The 18,369-nt window shown below is 46.8% G+C and overlaps 1 protein-coding gene across 1 annotated transcript; it reads left to right on the forward strand.

Moving 5' to 3' along the window:
• The first annotated feature begins 2,061 nt into the window (after positions 1-2,061).
• Positions 2,062-14,171, forward strand: nat8l (N-acetyltransferase 8-like). Its single transcript, XM_062449847.1, has 3 exons — positions 2,062-2,496; positions 3,740-3,904; positions 11,224-14,171. The coding sequence occupies exons 1-3, from the start codon at positions 2,184-2,186 to the stop codon at positions 11,589-11,591; spliced, it is 846 nt and encodes a 281-aa protein (XP_062305831.1). The 5' UTR covers positions 2,062-2,183; the 3' UTR covers positions 11,592-14,171.
• Positions 14,172-18,369: the final 4,198 nt, after the last annotated feature.

Consider the following 18,369-nt stretch of genomic DNA (forward strand, 5'->3'; position numbering starts at 1 on the left):
GGAGAAGCTTCCAGAAGGTTTTAGTGAGGCAATCTTTACTGAAACACTGAGAAGAAGGTTCCTGTTCTGCTGAATCACCCAAACAGAAAATATGTCCATATCTCAGCAGGACGGAATATCCTCCTTTTATCCCTTCTTTTCATCTTCCCTGAGAAAGAAAAGCACAGTTGTTACTGTTTGAAGTTCATTAGCATGGACACAGGCAAGAAACCGTCCAATAAGATCCATGTACTCCTATATCTTCTGTAGGCAGGGTAAGACAGATGTTCAATAATCTTGCCTATTTATAGTTCCTCCAGCTAAATATGCCCTGTAACACAGATAGGAGGAAATGGTTCCTGATTAATTTGACAAATTAAATATGATCTGCACCTGGATATGGGTATAGCTCAGTGGTAGAGCATTTGACTGCAGATCAAGAAGTCCGAGATTCCAAAGCTTTGGGCCAAGACTTCAGGACCAAGGACAGGGACAGCTACCGCTCCCACCGTTGCTATGACGAGGGTAGCATCAGCTCCATTTCTGTTGCTTTGTGTTGAGTCCCTAAGTTTCATTATCGCCTCTCTGGACTCACCAGGCAAATGACATCCACCCCGTTTTCCCAACACACACAGACACACACACACACATGCTTTAGGCCAGATTGCAGAGTGGTCAAAAAATAATAGAATGTATAGACTGTCATAGAAAATATAAATTATGATTTATTTACCATTTTCCTTCTTGTTAAACTTTATTTTCATTTCGGTATGCTAAACACACCACATGTTAAAATGCTTAACCCAACCTACCAACATACAGAAAGTCAAAAGAACATGTTTAAATTTGTTTCGCGTATGTTTACAAGCCGAGGTCTGTCGCTGAGTCACACACGAAGCTTATTGGATGACACGGTGTATAGCAGTAGCAGCACTACTATTGGCTGATCTGTGATTCACAGATACCATAGAAAGATGTATAATGTTCGTCACTGCACGCTGATCATTTATTATTGCTTAAAACAGTCAAGATTATGAATGGCTTTTGAAGTATAGTTGATACAGGATTAATGGTGCAGGCTCTTTACACTACGGGTAAATCGAGTCCACTAACAATGGGGTTGTTAACAGTTAACAAAACTGTCTCCTGTTCCAGTTAAAAACTTAACTTATCGTATGACTCAACTCTACAACTGCGTTTACGGTCCCATAACTGTGGCCACGAGAGGGAGATATGGGATTGTCATGAATGTGTGCGTGTGAATTCCTATGATCTAACGCTCTACTGTTTCTCAATTCCTCAAATATTTCCACTCTTCACTCATCCACTCTACTGCTTTTCCTCTGAACTTTAAAACCAATTCCTAAAATTGAAGTTTAGTCACGTATTTGATGCAACTGCAGCTTCGAAAACTATAACGAACTCAAATATTGTATTCTGATTCAAATAGGCTATACAACATCGAATACACCACATTTTAATCAAGTTTATATTTTCACGACCCCCCCCCACCACGCTGAGTAGCGCAGTGGCGCAGTAGCGTCTTTTAACGTTAACAGATTCTTCCTTCTGGATAGTGACGAGATAGGGAGGATGAGGCGATGGGGAAAGCCGGGGAGGCTGTACTGCAGTGCAGTAGAGCTGTCACTCAACAGACGAGCAAACCTACAAACTGCCAGACGTACCCGAATCATCGTCCATGCAAAATATACATTTCATAACATAAACTTATGCTCTCACGATGGGCGACGCATCCTTTTGCCACAATGCACTAATTTTACACCGCTAGACAGGCATGCATGTTTGTGGGGGCGGGGGTGGGTGTGGGCGGGTGGTACTACCTGTTAAAACTCATCCTGACACGCACTAGCACCCCCCTCCCATTCTTAGCGTTTAAGAATTATTCCAGAAGAATGTTCCAAGTTCAGAGACGCCTCTCTCGGGTAGCTCTAACCCAATCAGATTCGCGCGGTGGAGCGGCCAAGCCAATCTCTGCAGTGCGTGGACCACCCAACCCCTGAATCTGAATCCGACCGTTCTGTCGCATTATATATTGTGCTTGAAATACGCCGGCAAGTCTTGGTCGTGAGTAGCGCTCAGGGTTGCCGCAGAACACCGGTCTTTTTTCTTTCACTATTTAAAACGCATCATCCCACCGTTTCATTCCTCTTTCCAAGTTCAGTTTTTGTTTTTAGGTCAGTTGCATGCATTGTTCGTCTCCAAAAATGGTTTGCGAGACTAAAATTGTTGCTGACGAACATGATGCGATACCTGGGACCAAAAAAGATATTATCGTTTCTTCCTCACAGATGTGGACTTCTTCCACACCTGCACTAAACCCTCACGAGGAGAAGGATGTGAGAAAATATAAGGTTTTTATCCGTGAGTTTGAGCGCACGGACCATGTGGAAGTGCGGCGAATCTTTTATGAAGGCATTATGGAGAGGATACCTAATACTGCATTTCGGGGACTAAAACAGCAAACAGAAACCCAGTTCATATACGTTGTTCTGACATGTGAGTAATTCCTCCCGAACACAACATAGGCCTAGGCTATTTAATTGTCTGTTATTTGATTCATTTTGCTTTTCGGGGTTAGCATAAGCATCGTCATTTATGTCATGATCCGTTAGAAATGATGCCTATTACTTTTATGCATTGTATTAAGTTTATAAATAACACTGCAGTCCTAATTCTGTCAACGAATTAAGTTAAGTATCAATAACACGTCGTTCCCCCCTTTTGCTTCGAAACCGGCACGTAGCTCATGCAACACAAAGACTTGGACAAAAAGGCATGCTGCATGGGGTATACAGACGGCAGTCCCGGCTGCACATGATAGTACGTCGGCCACGGACGCACGATGCTATGAATGAATGAAATCGACGATGGCCCAAAGTGTGCGTGTGCGCGCGCGCGCGTGTGTTTGTGTATATGTGTGCCTGCGTGCGCTTATGCGTCTCCCTCTCTCCCATATCATACACTGACAGATTTCCGCCTATGCACGGCAGGGGATGCGGCGGAACCGTGCAGTCAAGGCTTTGTTCATAACCACAGCATATCATTTTATTACAATCTCCGAAATCTTACATTTCTATGCTTGAAACTTGAAACCAAAGCCCTGTATACTTGAGAATGAATCACAAAGAAATTACGCACTAAAAGCACTAGCCTACATGATTTCCGAATCTAATGTAATTTCTTCGCCCCATTGCCATCTCAGTGTAAATCATTTCAAAACCGCACTACCACTGCTGGAATGTTTTAATGATGCCTGCATATGTCACATGGTAAGTGTAAATCACTGAGAAGACATCGTATGGGCTACGTTAAAAAAAAACGGTCACAGGCTTGCTAGGTGTGCTCGTAGATATTGCTGTGTTCCAGATCAGAGGAGCATTGCACAACGAGGTTCTAGGAAATAGTAGAGGTGCTCAGGTCGTCTCTCAGGACTCTCATTAAATTTGGAGGCTTCATCACTTCTTCATGTACAATCGGTTCAATGAACAGGCTGCACGCACCGACATTTCTCCTTGGTCATATCACACCTTATCACAAGCGTATGCCAACAGTGAAATGATTGATGTATTAGCCTTATAATCAGAACTATAATAAACAGTTAAAATTGGAATGTTATTCAGTGTGTTGTTTCCTTGTCCCTGTCACTGTTCTGTTAACGTTGGGCTTATTTCCGCCGAACATCAACATATGATTCTCTTTTCTGACAGGTGTCGTTTATTTTTCTTCCTTATCTCCATAGTAATGTGCTTTGTTGTGACCCAGTCCTTGGCGCTGACCTGCTGTGCGCCGATCATTCTCATGGGCGCGCGTTACTACTACAGTAGGAAAGTTATCCTCAACTATCTGGATTACGCGCTCCAAACTGACATGGCGGACATCGAGGAATATTACATGAAACCTACAGGTAAGACTGGTCGAGTGGAACTCTGACTAAATAGAGGGAACCTATGCCGTAGTTGTAGACTGTGTGTTGTCTCTGTCCACAGGTGATGCTTAACTTCTGGTATGTCTCTTCAGGTGAGGAGAGAAACAACGCTCAATAAAAGTAAACAATGCGAATACGCATGCGCTCTGACTGACAGACGCGCTAACACGCACACACGCACACACACACACACACACACACACACACACACACACACACACACACACACACACACACACACACACACACACACAGTAACCTAGACCTGTACAGCTATTAGTTCAATGGGGTTCTGCATAGGCAAGCTTATAAAATATGCAAGACAGGCATCTCCGATTGGTTACAAAGGGAGCCTGTGGACCTATTGATTGGCTGGAGGAAAACTGCTGATTTGGACACTCCTTGCACAGCTTAGAGAGGCAGACAAGCCCCATTTCCTCAACTGCAAGCTCTAATTAGAAAATCAATCCCTTTCTCATGCCTCAAAACATTTCCATTTGGGGGAAAGAGAGGCAGACTGTGACCACATTTTCTGTCCGGATGATGTCACACGAGTATTCGTCACACGCACACACACAAGCACACGCACACACAAACATATGTCGTACAGAGGTATGTTTGCCACTGTTGGCTAGTCACAGCAGGTATAAGACAGATGTGTGCTAAGTCTCCCAAATCATTGATTTGTCTCTCCATCTCAATTTAGCCTAACATGATTTCATTTTTCATTTTAAAGAGTGTTTGTCAGTGAGTCACATAGAGCCAGTGAGTCAGGGGGCTAAGAGCAGTCATCAGAGGCTAACTACATTACAACAGATGAGGGGAGTGTGTTAGTGTTACAAGCCCCAGCTAACCGCCTGGGACACTGGGGCGGGAGATGACCGATCAATACCCTTATCTCCCTTGTGTGTGTGTGTGTGTGTGTGCATACCTGGTAGTCACTTGTCCCTCTGTCACTTGAAGCCAGCTGTCACCTCAGTGTGCACGTGGGTGCACGTGTGTGAGTGCACAGGGACAAAGAGACTAGGGGGGCGGAGTCCTAAGAAGATAGACCCGCCCCCTGACACTATCAGCCAACCAATGAGGACAGGGAACCAATCAATCAACCCACCAATCAATAGATACAACAGGTTTTTCTGCATTATCTTCTGTGAAAACGCTCAACGGTTTGGCAAGTTAAGCTTCAATTTTGTGAAGGGGTGAGGGTTAGGACTAGGGTCAGACAGAGGGAGAGAGCAGGGAAGTCTGAGAGAGAGTGCGCGAGTGTGTGTGTGCGTGTATTACCTGAGGTCAGACCCCGTCCCATGCAGGGCAGCCAGTCCCAGTCTAGACAGGCCAGGGAGCGTGTGAGCTCACATTCTGCAGGGATGGAGAGAGAGAGCACAGGGAAAAAGGCAGCCGGAGGGAGGGAGAGAGAGAGGGAGGGAGAAAGTGTGTGCTACCTCCACTGGCACCTGCAGCTTAATATAACTCAGATAGGAAGAGGGGGAGGGAGAGGGGGAGGGGGGTGTTAGAAAAACGGGAACGCTGGATGAGGACATGGGGGAAGGGTTTGCACCTCAGCAGGGCTATATTTGAGTGTGTTGGAGGGTTAAAGTGTGTGTGTGTGTGTGTGTGTGGGGGGGGGGGGGGGGTAGTGGTTGCTGGGTAGCACACAGACAAAGGAAGCTCCCAGGGGAAGTCCCTAGCTCATCAACTGAAGCATGTCCACAAACACTTCATTAATCTGACCTCTCCATCCCTTTCTCTCTTTCTGTCTTTCTTCCCCTTGTTTCCTTCCTCTCTCCCTCTCCCTTTTTCCATTCCTGTCTTTCTCCCCCTCTCTCTTCCTGCCTCTCGCTTTCTATCTTCCCCCCTCCCCTCCCCCTTCTTTCCTTCTGTTCACTTCATCTTCCTCCCAGCTCTCCCTTGATCCTCTTTCTTCCTTTTCCCTCCCGCCTCCTTTCCTCCGTGTTGAAGATGTGGATGTGTCTTCACACAGGGATGGTTATACTCATCAGGGGCTTCTCCAGAGATATGGAATCACAATCAGAATCAGAATAGTGTTTAATATACAAGTAAGTGTTCACAAACAAGGAATTTACTTTGGTGGGCTGGTGCATACAGTAAACATAATAAACAAGATAAAATGTAGAAAATGTACAACAAAATACTGACAGAGCTATACAATGTAATATAAAATACGATAAAATAAAATAATACAGAATAAAAAATAATACTGAATGTGGTCAAGTGACAGTGTCAATGTCATGGGAGATGGAGGGAGAAAGAAAGAGATGTTTGAATCAGATGTTTGAACCTGCACAGTAGTCCAGACTACTGGTCTAGTCCTTTATCTGAGAACAAGTAGGACCAGAACACGATGCACTGTACTGTACGTCAATATACACATTAGTCATGAAACACCTCAATCAATACTATGAATACCATAAACAGAATGTGTTGTTAACTTAAACAACAATCGCCACTGATTGGTCTTTCAACCTGATATGAAGACTCTCCAGCGACCAATCAGATCTTTACAGGATAATTGCACTTCCCTAGTACAGGATGTCAGAGGTCAGAGCAGAGTGATTGGTGTCAGTGGCGTACTGCTCCTAACATAACACACACATACAAAGCGCTCTCACAAACACACACACTAGCCCTCTCAAACACACATCCCATTAATCTAACACACGAACATCGACACACACTTTTGTGGGCCGCGGCAGTAAAACTAATGGTACAGGGCCAGTGCTGCAGCCTCCTTAGTGATTAATGCCTCCACAACATCTCTGAGTTAATGGAGCTGTAACACATCCAGAGCAGGGCTAGGAGGGACTGTGTGTGTGACTGTGTGTGTGACTGTGTGTGTGTGTATGTATCAGTGTAAGTATGTTCAAGAGTGGGTTTGTGTGTTTGAGAGAGCCTGGGGTTGTGTATGTGTGTGTGATTGTGTGTGTGCCTGATAGTGTGGTGTGTGTGTGTGTTTGGGAGTTCTTGGCGGAGGTGGAGAGGGGAGGGTTGAGAGGGGATGGTTGAGAGGGGAGGGTGGAGAGGGAGGGTGGAGAGGGAGGGTGGAGAGGGGAGGGTGGAGAGGGAGGGTGGAGAGGGAGGGTGGAGAGGGGAGGGTGGAGAGGGGAGGGTGGAGAGGGAGGGTGGAGAGGGAGGGTGGAGAGGTGAGGGTGGAGAGGGGAGGAGGGGAGGGTGGAGAGGGGAGGGGAGGGTGAAGAGGGAGGGTGGAGAGGGGAGGCTGGAGAGGGGAGGCTGGAGAGGGGAGGGTGGAGAGGGAGGCTGGAGAGGGGAGGGTGGAGAGGGGAGGGTGAAGAGGAGGGTGGAGAGGGGAGGCTGGAGAGGGGAGGGTGGAGAGGGAGGCTGGAGAGGGGAGGGTGGAGAGGGGAGGCTGGAGAGGGGAGGGTGGAAAGGGGAGGGTGAAGAGGGAGGGTGGAGAGGGGAGGCTGGAGAGGGGAGGGTGGAGAGGGAGGCTGGAGAGGGGAGGGTGGAGAGGGAGGGTGGAGAGGGGAGGGTGGAGAGGGAGGGTGGAGAGGGAGGGTGGAGAGGGGAGGGTGGAGAGGGAGGGAGGGTGGAGAGGGGAGGGTGGAGAGGGAGGGTGGAGCTCCACGGCTCGTCGCAGCACATGTTTAATTCATGTTCTCTAAATACATGTTCGTGTGGAGACCTGATCTTCTGTGCATGTATACATGCGCATATTGCAGGGATGCATTTCGGGGGTATGCTATTTTTTTTTGTGTGTGTGTGAGTGTGTGTGAGTGTGTGTGTGCACCCATTACTCAGGGTTGGGTGCCAGGCAGATAAAATGCTGATGTGTGCTCAATAGTGGATCCATATTTCCAGCATGCTCTCTGTCCCAGGGGAGGGGTCAGTGGCAGGAAGGGTATGTGGGAGGGGCCTGTAGATGAGGGGAGGGGCTTGCGGGTAGCAGATTCATCATGATCTTGGATTAATTTTTCAGAAGCTTGAACTTAGATACACAACTGAGCACAACACTTACGAGCTTTTGTTCAAGGTGAGACGCGCACACACACACCCGCACACACATGCGCACACACACGCGCACACACACATCGGAGGGCAGCGTTCAGCCCCAGTCAGACATGGACTAGCACAGCGAGAGTGGTGTCTAGACTCAACGCTTATCAACAGAATTACCCTGGTAGGTTTCGACTGATGGGATAAAGGGACAATCCTGTTAGGCTCTATGAGTGGTGATAGGGAGGGGGGGGGGGGGTCTGACAGTATCATATCACATGACAACATATTCCTATCCCACCCACCCCCACAACCAAATCTCATAAGTAGATTTTGAATGAAAGAGAGCGCCTGAACAAAGAGAACACTTCTCTGATCACATGATCACAATGTACCTACAGTATATACAGATTAGTCTGTCTTTCTGGAATCACCCCCCTCCCACCCCCTTCACAATGGTACCCCAGCCCTCCTGCCCCCCTGCCCTTTGACCCCAAGGCTGGTGTAGATCCCCGTCATCAGTCTGGGGGTTAGACTGACACCCCCCTGCTCTGCCTGAAACACGGAGAGCCTACAGCTCAGTGTGCACAACAGGAACAAAGACACCTACTGATTCGCTTGGTGCAGTTTAATCTCTGCTGTGAATCTGTAGAAGCCCCTCCCCTAGTGTTATAACACGGGGAGAAGCCCCTCCCCTAGTGTTATGACACAGGGAGAAGCCCCTCCCCTAGTGTTATGACACCAGGAGAAGCCCCTCCCCTAGTGTTATAACACAGGGAGAAGCCCCTCCCCTAGTGTTATGACACGGCACAGCCTTCAGACACACACACACACACTTGGAATCTGTAGACCGCAAAGTGTGCCATTTACACACACTCGCTCACGTTTGCCGTGCTTTCTCGTCACAACACACACACACACACACAGTGGCGTGCTTTCTCGTAACAACACACACACACACACACAGTGGCGTGCTTTCTCGTAACAACACACACACACACACACACAGTGGCGTGCTTTCTCGTAACAACACACACACACACACAGTGGCGTGCTTTCTCGTAACAACACACACACACACACACACACAGTGGCGTGCTTTCTCGTAACAACACACACACACACAGTGGCGTGCTTTCTCGTAACAACACACACACACACACAGTGGCGTGCTTTCTCGTAACAACACACACACACACACACACACACACACAGTGGCGTGCTTTCTCGTAACAACACACACACACACAGTGGCGTGCTTTCTCGTAACAACACACACACACACACAGTGGCGTGCTTTCTCGTAACAACACACACACACACACACAGTGGCGTGCTTTCTCCCTTTTCCTGTTCTGATCACTGGCACGGGCTGCGTTCAGACAGATGGTAGGGAGGGGATCTGAAACACACACACACACCTCTCTGGGGACAGGGACGCTGCAGACAAAATGCCTCTTTCTGTCAGGGAAGGTGACGAACGTGCCATGTCACCGGGGTGTGGAGCAGCCTTGGCGGAACAGTCTGGCCGATAGCGTAGGAACTGAGGGCGTGGTCGTAGGCCTCGGCGCCTACATCATCAGGTCACCTCGGCACCCATGGACTGTCTATCCCCCTCATTAAAACCAAGGTCAGACCCCACTAGTGCCTGCCTGCCCCGATCCTCTCTACATCTCTCTCTCTCTCTCTCTCTCTCTCCCTCTACATCTCCCTCCCTCCCCCCCTCCCTCTCTCCACCTGTAGACGGATGACGTGATGTCTTCCCGCCGGCCCGGCCCGGCCCCCCCCCCTACGTCGGTGGTTGTCACGGCAACCGGCGGACGACAATTGTTTGTTAGTGGAACAAGCCCGGGGGATGAGGATTAATCTCGGCCACACCCAAGGGGCCTCAAATCCCCGGTACAGCACATTACGATAATGTCATCACCACGGGTGTGTGGCGTAATGCGTGTGCGTAAGTGCGTGTAAGTGCGCGTGATAATGTCATAGAAAATGAGTGAGAGAGAATGACACAGAGAGACGAGATGTTGGTGCGTGAGTCAGAATGAGGGAGCTAAAAGCTGACCTGTGAGCGAGACAACAAGGTCACTGCCCCGCCCCCTACTGACCGGGGCCTTTCTCCAACACAAACTTATTTTCCCTCTCAGACTTCCATTGTCAGAGGCTCAGCATATCGATCCGTGACTGTTTCCAGACAGCAGGGTTTGCTGCAGACAGGTGATATGGCTGGGAGGGCAGTGATACTCATAAAGGTGAACAACTTGTTCTGCATTGTGTGGACATCTCCTACAGTTATCATCCCATTGATTCGTATTGGAGACCTAAAAGCTGAGAGATCTGAATTCTCTCACTTTACAGAGACATAATACCTGGCTATTGTCACTGACCCAACTGACACACACACACAGAACTTTCCTGCAACATAGTGGTGGAGCATTCATCTATGTGTTGTCAAGACTGTAAACTGCAAACGTGTGTGTGTGTGTGCGCCAGTGTGTGTGTGTGTTTCCTGTGTACGACTGTAGGCTGGATCTAATTTGCTCAGACTGGCAGCTTCATCATGATCACAGTTTTAATTATCAGTATCTCGCAGTGAGTCTAAGGCCATTAAACCAACAGACCCTGTCTCATTCATTCATCCTTCCCTCGCTCATTTCATTCAGACATATCTAAGCCATTGTAATGTAGATTGTGTTAATAAGCCTTAAGTCATTCTTTTATATAAAGTGTCTCATCACAACAGCTCTCTCTCAAATCCATCCATCCCCCTCCATCCATCTTGTACTGTGTGTACTAGACCTGAGGAGATTCAATCGATAGTCTGATCTGAATGGCATGACTGGAACAAGCACAGCCTTAAACTCAATCACACAACGTTAGACTCTCTGGCAGCCTCTAAACCTCCATGCACTTTAACACTGTGAGCCAAGTCTGTATTGCCATCCTGGTCACCTGAGATGTCTTGGTTCACGTGAGCGGTCAAGGGGTCAGCAGCTCTGCAGGCGGCCCCCGGCAGAGTCACTGTTGGTGGGGAAGGAATGCCAGGAGAAGTGGGTGGGAATGGGTGTCCAGGTTTATAATAAACCATATTTTGTTAGCAGACGTTTTTGTCCAAAGCAACGTACAGAGAGGGATTTGAACCTGTGACCTCATGCTGTCTGCAGTCAAATGTAACAGCTGAGCTCAACTTATTCGACCTACAAATTAAACGTTCACCGAGTTTGACTAAGTCCGGATGGGGTATTTTTGAGCGTGTGATTGTTTAGGAGGAGTTTGTGTCTGTGTTAGGGTATCTGAGTCTTACCTTGTCCCCCCTTGTCCTCCAGGTTCCTGTTTCTGGGTGGCGGTGCTGGAGGGTCAGGTGGTGGGCATCGTGGCGGCACAGGGCCGGGAGGACGACAACACAGTGGAACTGCGCCGCATGTCCGTCGACTCGCGCTTCCGCGGCAAGGGCATTGCCAAGGTGCTGGGCCGCCGCGTCCTGGAGTTCGCCGTGCTCAACAACTTCGCCGCCGTCGTCCTGGGAACCACCGCCGTCAAGATGGCCGCCCACAAGCTGTACGAGTCGCTGGGCTTCCGGCGGACGGGCGAGAGCGAGGTCTACCGGCTCCCCGGGATGAGCTGCTCTCCTCTGGAGAGGGTGTTCTTCCAGATCCGTTACCACCGTTACCGCCTGCAGCTCCGCGAGGAGTGACGGGGTGGAGGGAGGGATGGAGAGAGAGATGGAGAGAGGGAGAGAGAAGGAGGGAGAGAGAGAGCGTGCAAACGGCCCTCCTCAACCACCGAGCCCTAACCCAAGCCTTCTCTTTGACAGCTTTATTTATTTGAAACCATTAGAGTTCTTTCTTCTACTACTGCCTATAAATTTACTATTTCTATTCCTCATAAAGCCACTAACTTTTCATGGTTTGTTTTTTTATTTGTATTCTTTATGCATTTTCGAATTTAGTGTTATTTTTTCTCCTTCCTACTAATTGATTTTGGTACTACCCCCCCCCCCCCAAAAAAAAAACAACAACTAACAAACAAACAACACAATTGCAACACAAACAATCTGGCATACCCCCCCCCCCTTCCACCACCCCCATGCCAATCTAAGTGACATCATCAACAAAGAATTCCTTTGTGTTCCATGTCATGTGATCAATTCTCTTTCTTCACTAGAATCATCCCACCAGCCCCGTCTTTGCCCCTCCCCCGCCCAAGGAAGACCCACCGCCTCTTCAGATTTACCCTGATGTGAGGAGAGGGATGGGCCTTGTAATTACTATGTTATATAAGGAGAAGGGTGTGTGGGGAGGTCAGCTCCCCAGAGATAGGAAAAGAGAGGGATGAAAAGAGAGAGAAGGGGGGAGGGAAGAAGGAGAGGAGAGAGAGATAGGGAAGGAGAGAGAGGGAGAGAGAGAAGGCTGAGGACTGGAGGAGGGGTTTGACGTTTCCTCCAACTCACACTGTTTCCTCCTGGGCCAGCAGACCAGTCCTAGAGACTTGGGTGTGACTTAAAGTGGCCCTTTGGCTTCCAGCCAGCCACGATGAGTCTCCATTATGTAGCCCGGCAAGTCTCAGTCTGCTCCTGTGTAGAGGGAGAGAGAGAGGGAGAGAGGGAGAGAGAGAGCAGGAACAGGAAGGACATGCCCTGTGCATCCTGTATGGCCAGGAGACAAACACAGTGCACCACTTCCTTCTCTTCCTGTGATCCAACCCCCCCTGCCCCACCCCCCTCCATCCATCTTGTACTACCTCCCTCACTCCCTCTCCCTTAATTCAACATGCATGGGAACTGGGGAGAGGCTCTCTGATTGGCTGGGACGACAGGAGGGTGGAGATTTCGTGCTGCAATGTCACACTGATAGATCTCATTATATGACGTATGATAGTGTGTGTGCGCGTGTGTGAGGCTATGTTCAATAACATTAGTTATTCCAACAACCTTGGATATGAAATATGATGACATTAAAATGTCATCATGCATTCAAAAAGTGAATATTTTTCTTGATAAATTAGTAAAGTATTGTTAGATAAAACGTTGAATATTATTGTAGTTATGTTTCCTAATTGAACCAATTTTTTTTTAATATGTTTGATAATTAATTTAGAAGACAGTTGACATTTTACAATCTTTATCTTTGAAGAATCACTGCATTGTAGTATGCACGTTTTATTGATATTGCTACAATTACAGAGTAACCACAGCAAACCAGATACAGGTTATTGAGAATCACTTGGGTAAAACACAATAAGCAATATACTCGATACTTGACACATATGTCCCCTAGCACAAATGTGTTGAATCTGAATATGTCGACACGATACATGATTTCAAATATACAAGAGGCCTTTGAGCCTGTCTGTGCAACATGTATAAAGCTGGTGTTCTTGTAGCTAATATACCCAAACGATGTGGCACCATGGTAACCTCTTGTCCTATCCACCACCCACTACTGAACCAGCAGAGAACCTACCAATTCTCTGAGCCTATTTGGGTGTCCCTCTCACTTGTACAAAGTTAAAACTAAAGAAAATGTGAAAAAAACATACATAAAGATGAAACTAAGTAGACAAAAAAAAAGAATAAAAATAGGAAAACACAACAAAAAAAAGATGACTACCATGAATCTCACCATTCCTTCTTGCCTTGAGCCCCTCCTCCCTGGACCCCTCCCCATTCTATGAATCTGACTGCAACCCTGGGCCAGACCCCCTCCCCCCACCCCTCTTCCCTATGACTCCCCCCCCCACCCCCATCTCTGCATGCCTCACAGAGCCCCTTGCTGCGCTTCTTTAAACACCCATCACTGCTTGTGACCCCGCCTTCCCAGACCCCGCCCTGCTGTGATGTCATCAAAGCAGTGAGGTTCTCCTTCCACACCTGTGGAACGGATGCATATTATGAGGGAGAAGTTGCTCAGGGGGATGTGTGTGTGTGTGTGGGGGGGGGGGGGGGGGGGGGATGATACACTCATTAGCCACTCCACTGCCTTGATGACATCATGCCTGCCAACCGTAGAATGCTAAACCAATGCAAGTGTGGCATGCCTCTGTACTCAATGTGTGCGTACGGTGCCTGCCCTGGGCAAGAGTAGTTAAAGAAAAATGAACAGTTAAAAAAATATATAAGGACGATAAATAATATGCTTCTTTTTAGATGACTATATAAAAAAAAAAAATGTGTGTTTGTTATGAGATGAAGAAAAAAAAAAACTATGACAGTTTTTAACTTTTTTTTTGGGGGTGCATGAAATGTGTCTTTGAATGCAAATGACTTAGAGGACACACCTGTGGAGAAGCATCATAATGTTAACTTTTGTTGCTTCACAAATTGTGTTAAATCTATCTATTTGTTTTTTTCTGAAAGAGAGGGGGGGAGGGATTGTATATCAGTCAGACAGAGAGGAGCCTATTAGAGCCTACAATTGGTGGACAGGGATGTCTCGTGTCACATGACTATCCACATTGATGTCAGAGGGCTTCTCATTGTGTGTGTTCTGATGAGCCTCTCCTGCCTCCTGTTCACTCGCGGGACTTGACAGAGAGACGAGGGCACTTAGAAGCTAATCATGTTTACCTCCTTTTGATTTGAGTCGATGAGAGACTTCTATCCTCTCTCTCCAGATATCGAAAAATATCTCTTTACTGTATTGCACAAGGCCAGGACAGAGTAAACTCGCCAGAGGTTTCCGTAGGGCTCCAGAGAAGGTTCTGGAACTCAAACTAAAGAATGTGATGGTTTTATCAAACGTGAATCACGGCTGCTGCAAATCTGGGATTATGGACCCACTGAATGACGTGGGGGAAGAATGCATAGATAGGTTTTCTGGCCAAATTGGATATCATTATTCAAAAAGTCTCCACAAGGGCCTTAGAAACTGCAGCTGCGACATGCTGAAATTTCCAACACCTATCCTCCCCCCCTTAAACCCATATGGCATAATCGCACTCTCGCTTTCATGTCGACAAAGTGCACCGACACGGAACGTGGCTGTAAAGGCGTTCAGGGAGAGGTCGACCTGCTGTGTGTACCTGGTGAACGCTGTGCCCCGTGACGCCACCGCCCCACACGATACTGGTAAAGCAAACGCAGTATTCGAATGTAGAGAGGAAAGCCCCTATGTATGCAACCGCTGTTATGTAGCTGCTATGGTTACGACATCCAACTGGCCATACCACCTCTGCCCTGCAGATGTACAATCCAGCATTCATTTTTTTTTCTTGTTTTTAACTTTAATTCCAAGTTGAAACTCTCTTACGTTTCTGTGAAATAGGGAAAGTGTTGTTTTGGTAGTTGTTGGGTACTAGAATGCTGCTTAAGAACTGAAGGCCTCATTCAAACCTCCAAACTAGGATTCTCTGTCTCCTCAAACAGGACATCAGGGCCTTAGTATACAGTTATGGAGCCAATCTCGTCTCTGTAGCTGAAAGTCTTAAAACATGGTTTCGTATTTTATCTAAGTCCTATATACTTGGAAAATTCCGGAAGTGATTCCCAATGTCAATGATCTGTCTAGATATTTCAGGTGAACCTAACACTCAGTGTTTCCAACTCAAACACACGTCCATGAGATTCCTGAATATTGGCGTCTTGTCTGATAGCCTGGGAACCAAACTTACCTGCCAGCTCATGTTTTATTTGCTCTGGCAGATGGGTCTGACCACTCTCTCATTCCAACAGATTTCCCTCCAACGAAAATCTGGATGGGCCAATCACAACAGTTGCTCTGATATGGGGCGGGGTTTCATATGATGGCAGTAGAGGAGTGCCATTGAGGAATTTTTGAAAACGCCAAGATTATGTTTTGAAGGCTCTGATTGGTCGTATATACTCAATTCGGTCCAACTGCGTCCTGAGGGATTTTGGTCTGCACGCTTTGAAAACACCCTTTGGAAATCGAAAATGAACCGAGAGGTTCCAGACTCATTCGCATTTGCGAATTGGTCTGGCAATGCCAGGCTATCAGTCTGACACTCAAGTCAATAGAAACCTGGATGTGAATGTGTGTGCAAGCAAAATCTCACGCCAGACGGTTTGTCAAAGTTGGCAACCCTGCCATTGCAGAAGAATCAGTCTCAAATTTGCACAATTACATCTGGTAGAAGGGTTTCTCTGGGATTGTTTGGTTTTTAAAGCCTTGGGGGAGAAAGTCGACGAATGTAAAGTGATCAAAAACGTGTGAGATCTTTGTTTTTTGTTTTCTCAAAAAGGAAAGAAGAGATTACAATTACAGCAGTTATTTTTTTCTTTGACTAACCCCCATATTAAGTATTTGGAGCGATGGTGTACATAGCTATCTGCTGACGTCACAGTTGCAGCTATTTCAGTTAATTTTTGCTTCTGATTTCATCCATTCTTCTGACGGGATTTCGGAACTCTCAATGAAGATGGCTGCCGTTGGAATGTTACACCAGTGCAATGAGGGGTGAAGAGTGAGGGCTGAGGGAGGAATGCGCCACAGTGGAAGTTTACCTGAGGGGGGGAATCTACTACATAACTCCACACCACGGACTCCCTCTCTCTCTTTCTTTCTCTTTCTACCTCTCTATCTCCTTGGTGAAGACACAGTAAGCACCCCTCTTTCAGGCATGGAGATGGACTCCCCCTCTTTCAGGCATGGAGATGGACTCACCCATGCCGGAGGCCACAGGTGCCAAGAAGACAAAAGCACTTGTAGCACAATTGTGTCTTGTTTTTGCTATGACAGTTATGGATTTTTTAATGATTATTATTTCCTATTGAAAATTCGACAGCTTTTTGCTCATATACCGTATGTATCTTAAGAATATATACAGTGTCATATAAACAATGTATTACTGATGATGTTTTACGGCTATTATTTTAAAGGTTGAAACTTGCCAAAGGTGAACATTTTGCTGCAATGAATTGTTTTTCCCTGGCTGCTGTGTTCAACACTATTCTATTCATCAGTGTCATTTGGAAATCCCCACATGTGCCATCTTAATCAAGCAATAAATACAACAAAAACAAACAACGAGATACAATCTTAAGGATTTTAACGCGAAAAATGCTGCATTGATGTTATATCCCATTAATACGGTAATACTTATTGTACTACTTATTGTACTACTGGTGGTTGTCGCTGTGATGCTGTCAGTGTCGGCATGGCGACATCCCCACTGAAAATGTAGAGGCCTGAAGAAGTGTGATTGTACAATGATTCTTTTTGTATTTTATTTATAAGATGTGTCAAAACTATTACTTTTTTTTTCTTTTCTTTTCTTGTTTTTTTTTTTTTTTACTTGAAGATGATTCTACAGATTTAACATTGGAGCGTTTGTACAGTTGTCATTTGGGAAGGGGTGACAGGATGTCTTGCTGAGAAGGATATGTTCTAGCAGAACGAGGAAGGTGGCATGGTCTCTAACAGCGGTATCTTCGCTCTGTTCCCAGTATTGGTCAGTCTCTCAACAACCTTGTTTCTGATTCGCTTGTGGTCAAGAATTACAGAAACTACGACTGAAATAATAAAAGTGGTCACCAACTTCATGCAAAACCTGACCGGTTCAACACTTTACTGAGCTTTTATGATTTCTTGCAAGGAATTCAAAAGTTTTTGTATTTATTTATTTGCTTTTTTTTATCTACAATTGAGTAAATGTAAAGTTGTAAAGTGTATTTTACTGTAAATAGCATCTGGGGGGTCTTTTTGATCTGTTTGTAACAGAAACAATGAATTTAAATATAGCATATTTTGAAACGTTTGCAAAATGAACAAAATTACACTTTATAACTTTAAAAAGAGAGGTAGCTTTAACGCCGGTGGCCTCTTCAAAATATACATATCTCACAAAAATGACTTCAAACCGCTTTGAGAGCCTGTGTCATCTTTCTCCTGGACAGATATGGTTTCTGTATGTTTAAAATGCAGAGTCACCCAAAGCTGTCCTTGTTTTCTGCTAGAACACAGCCGTTTTAGCCTTGTTCAAGCGGAACTGTTGGGGTGCCATTACCAACTAGTCATGATGCCAACTTTGACTACATTCTGACTCACTTGAAGCTGATGACTTGAAACTCATCATACTTGTGACTTGCAGATTGTGTCTAACTGTCCCCCCCTATGAGTCACAGATTGCTTGCTTGCTAGTTAGCGCTGGTGTCGTGTGTAACCGGTCTGCGTCCAGGCTAGCTTGGTCGCTGGAGAGAACCCCACGCTGCCACGGCGACGTCAGCAAGCCACTTATCTAGCTACGACTCCTCTCCGCTTTGGAATCCTGTCCTGGTTGTCTGTTGTTAGGAGACCAGCCCACACAAAGCACAGCGGGGGGGGGGGGGGGGTGATATGCAGCTACGCTGAGAGAGCGAAGGAGAGGAGCCAGTCCAGGTCAGCCTGCTTGCCCTGAGAGAGGGTGGTGGTGGTGGGGGGGGACGACTGAAGGAGAGGGGTATGGGGGGGGGGGAGACAAGGGCCAGAGACGGGACCCTGAACAGCAGAGGCATGGGAATAATCAAGAGGACGGGT

The sequence above is a fragment of the Osmerus eperlanus genome, chromosome 23 (genome assembly GCF_963692335.1).
Source record: "Osmerus eperlanus chromosome 23, fOsmEpe2.1, whole genome shotgun sequence".
NCBI lineage: Eukaryota > Metazoa > Chordata > Actinopteri > Osmeriformes > Osmeridae > Osmerus > Osmerus eperlanus.

Coding starts and splice junctions, on each gene's coding strand:
- nat8l (XM_062449847.1), top strand. CDS start 2,184: ATGCATTGTTCGTCTCCAAAAATGGTTTGCGAGACTAAAATTGTTGCT. Junction 2,497..3,739: donor CATATACGTTGTTCTGACAT/GTGAGTAATTCC, acceptor TTATCTCCATAG/TAATGTGCTTTGTTGTGACC. Junction 3,905..11,223: donor ATATTACATGAAACCTACAG/GTAAGACTGGTC, acceptor CTTGTCCTCCAG/GTTCCTGTTTCTGGGTGGCG.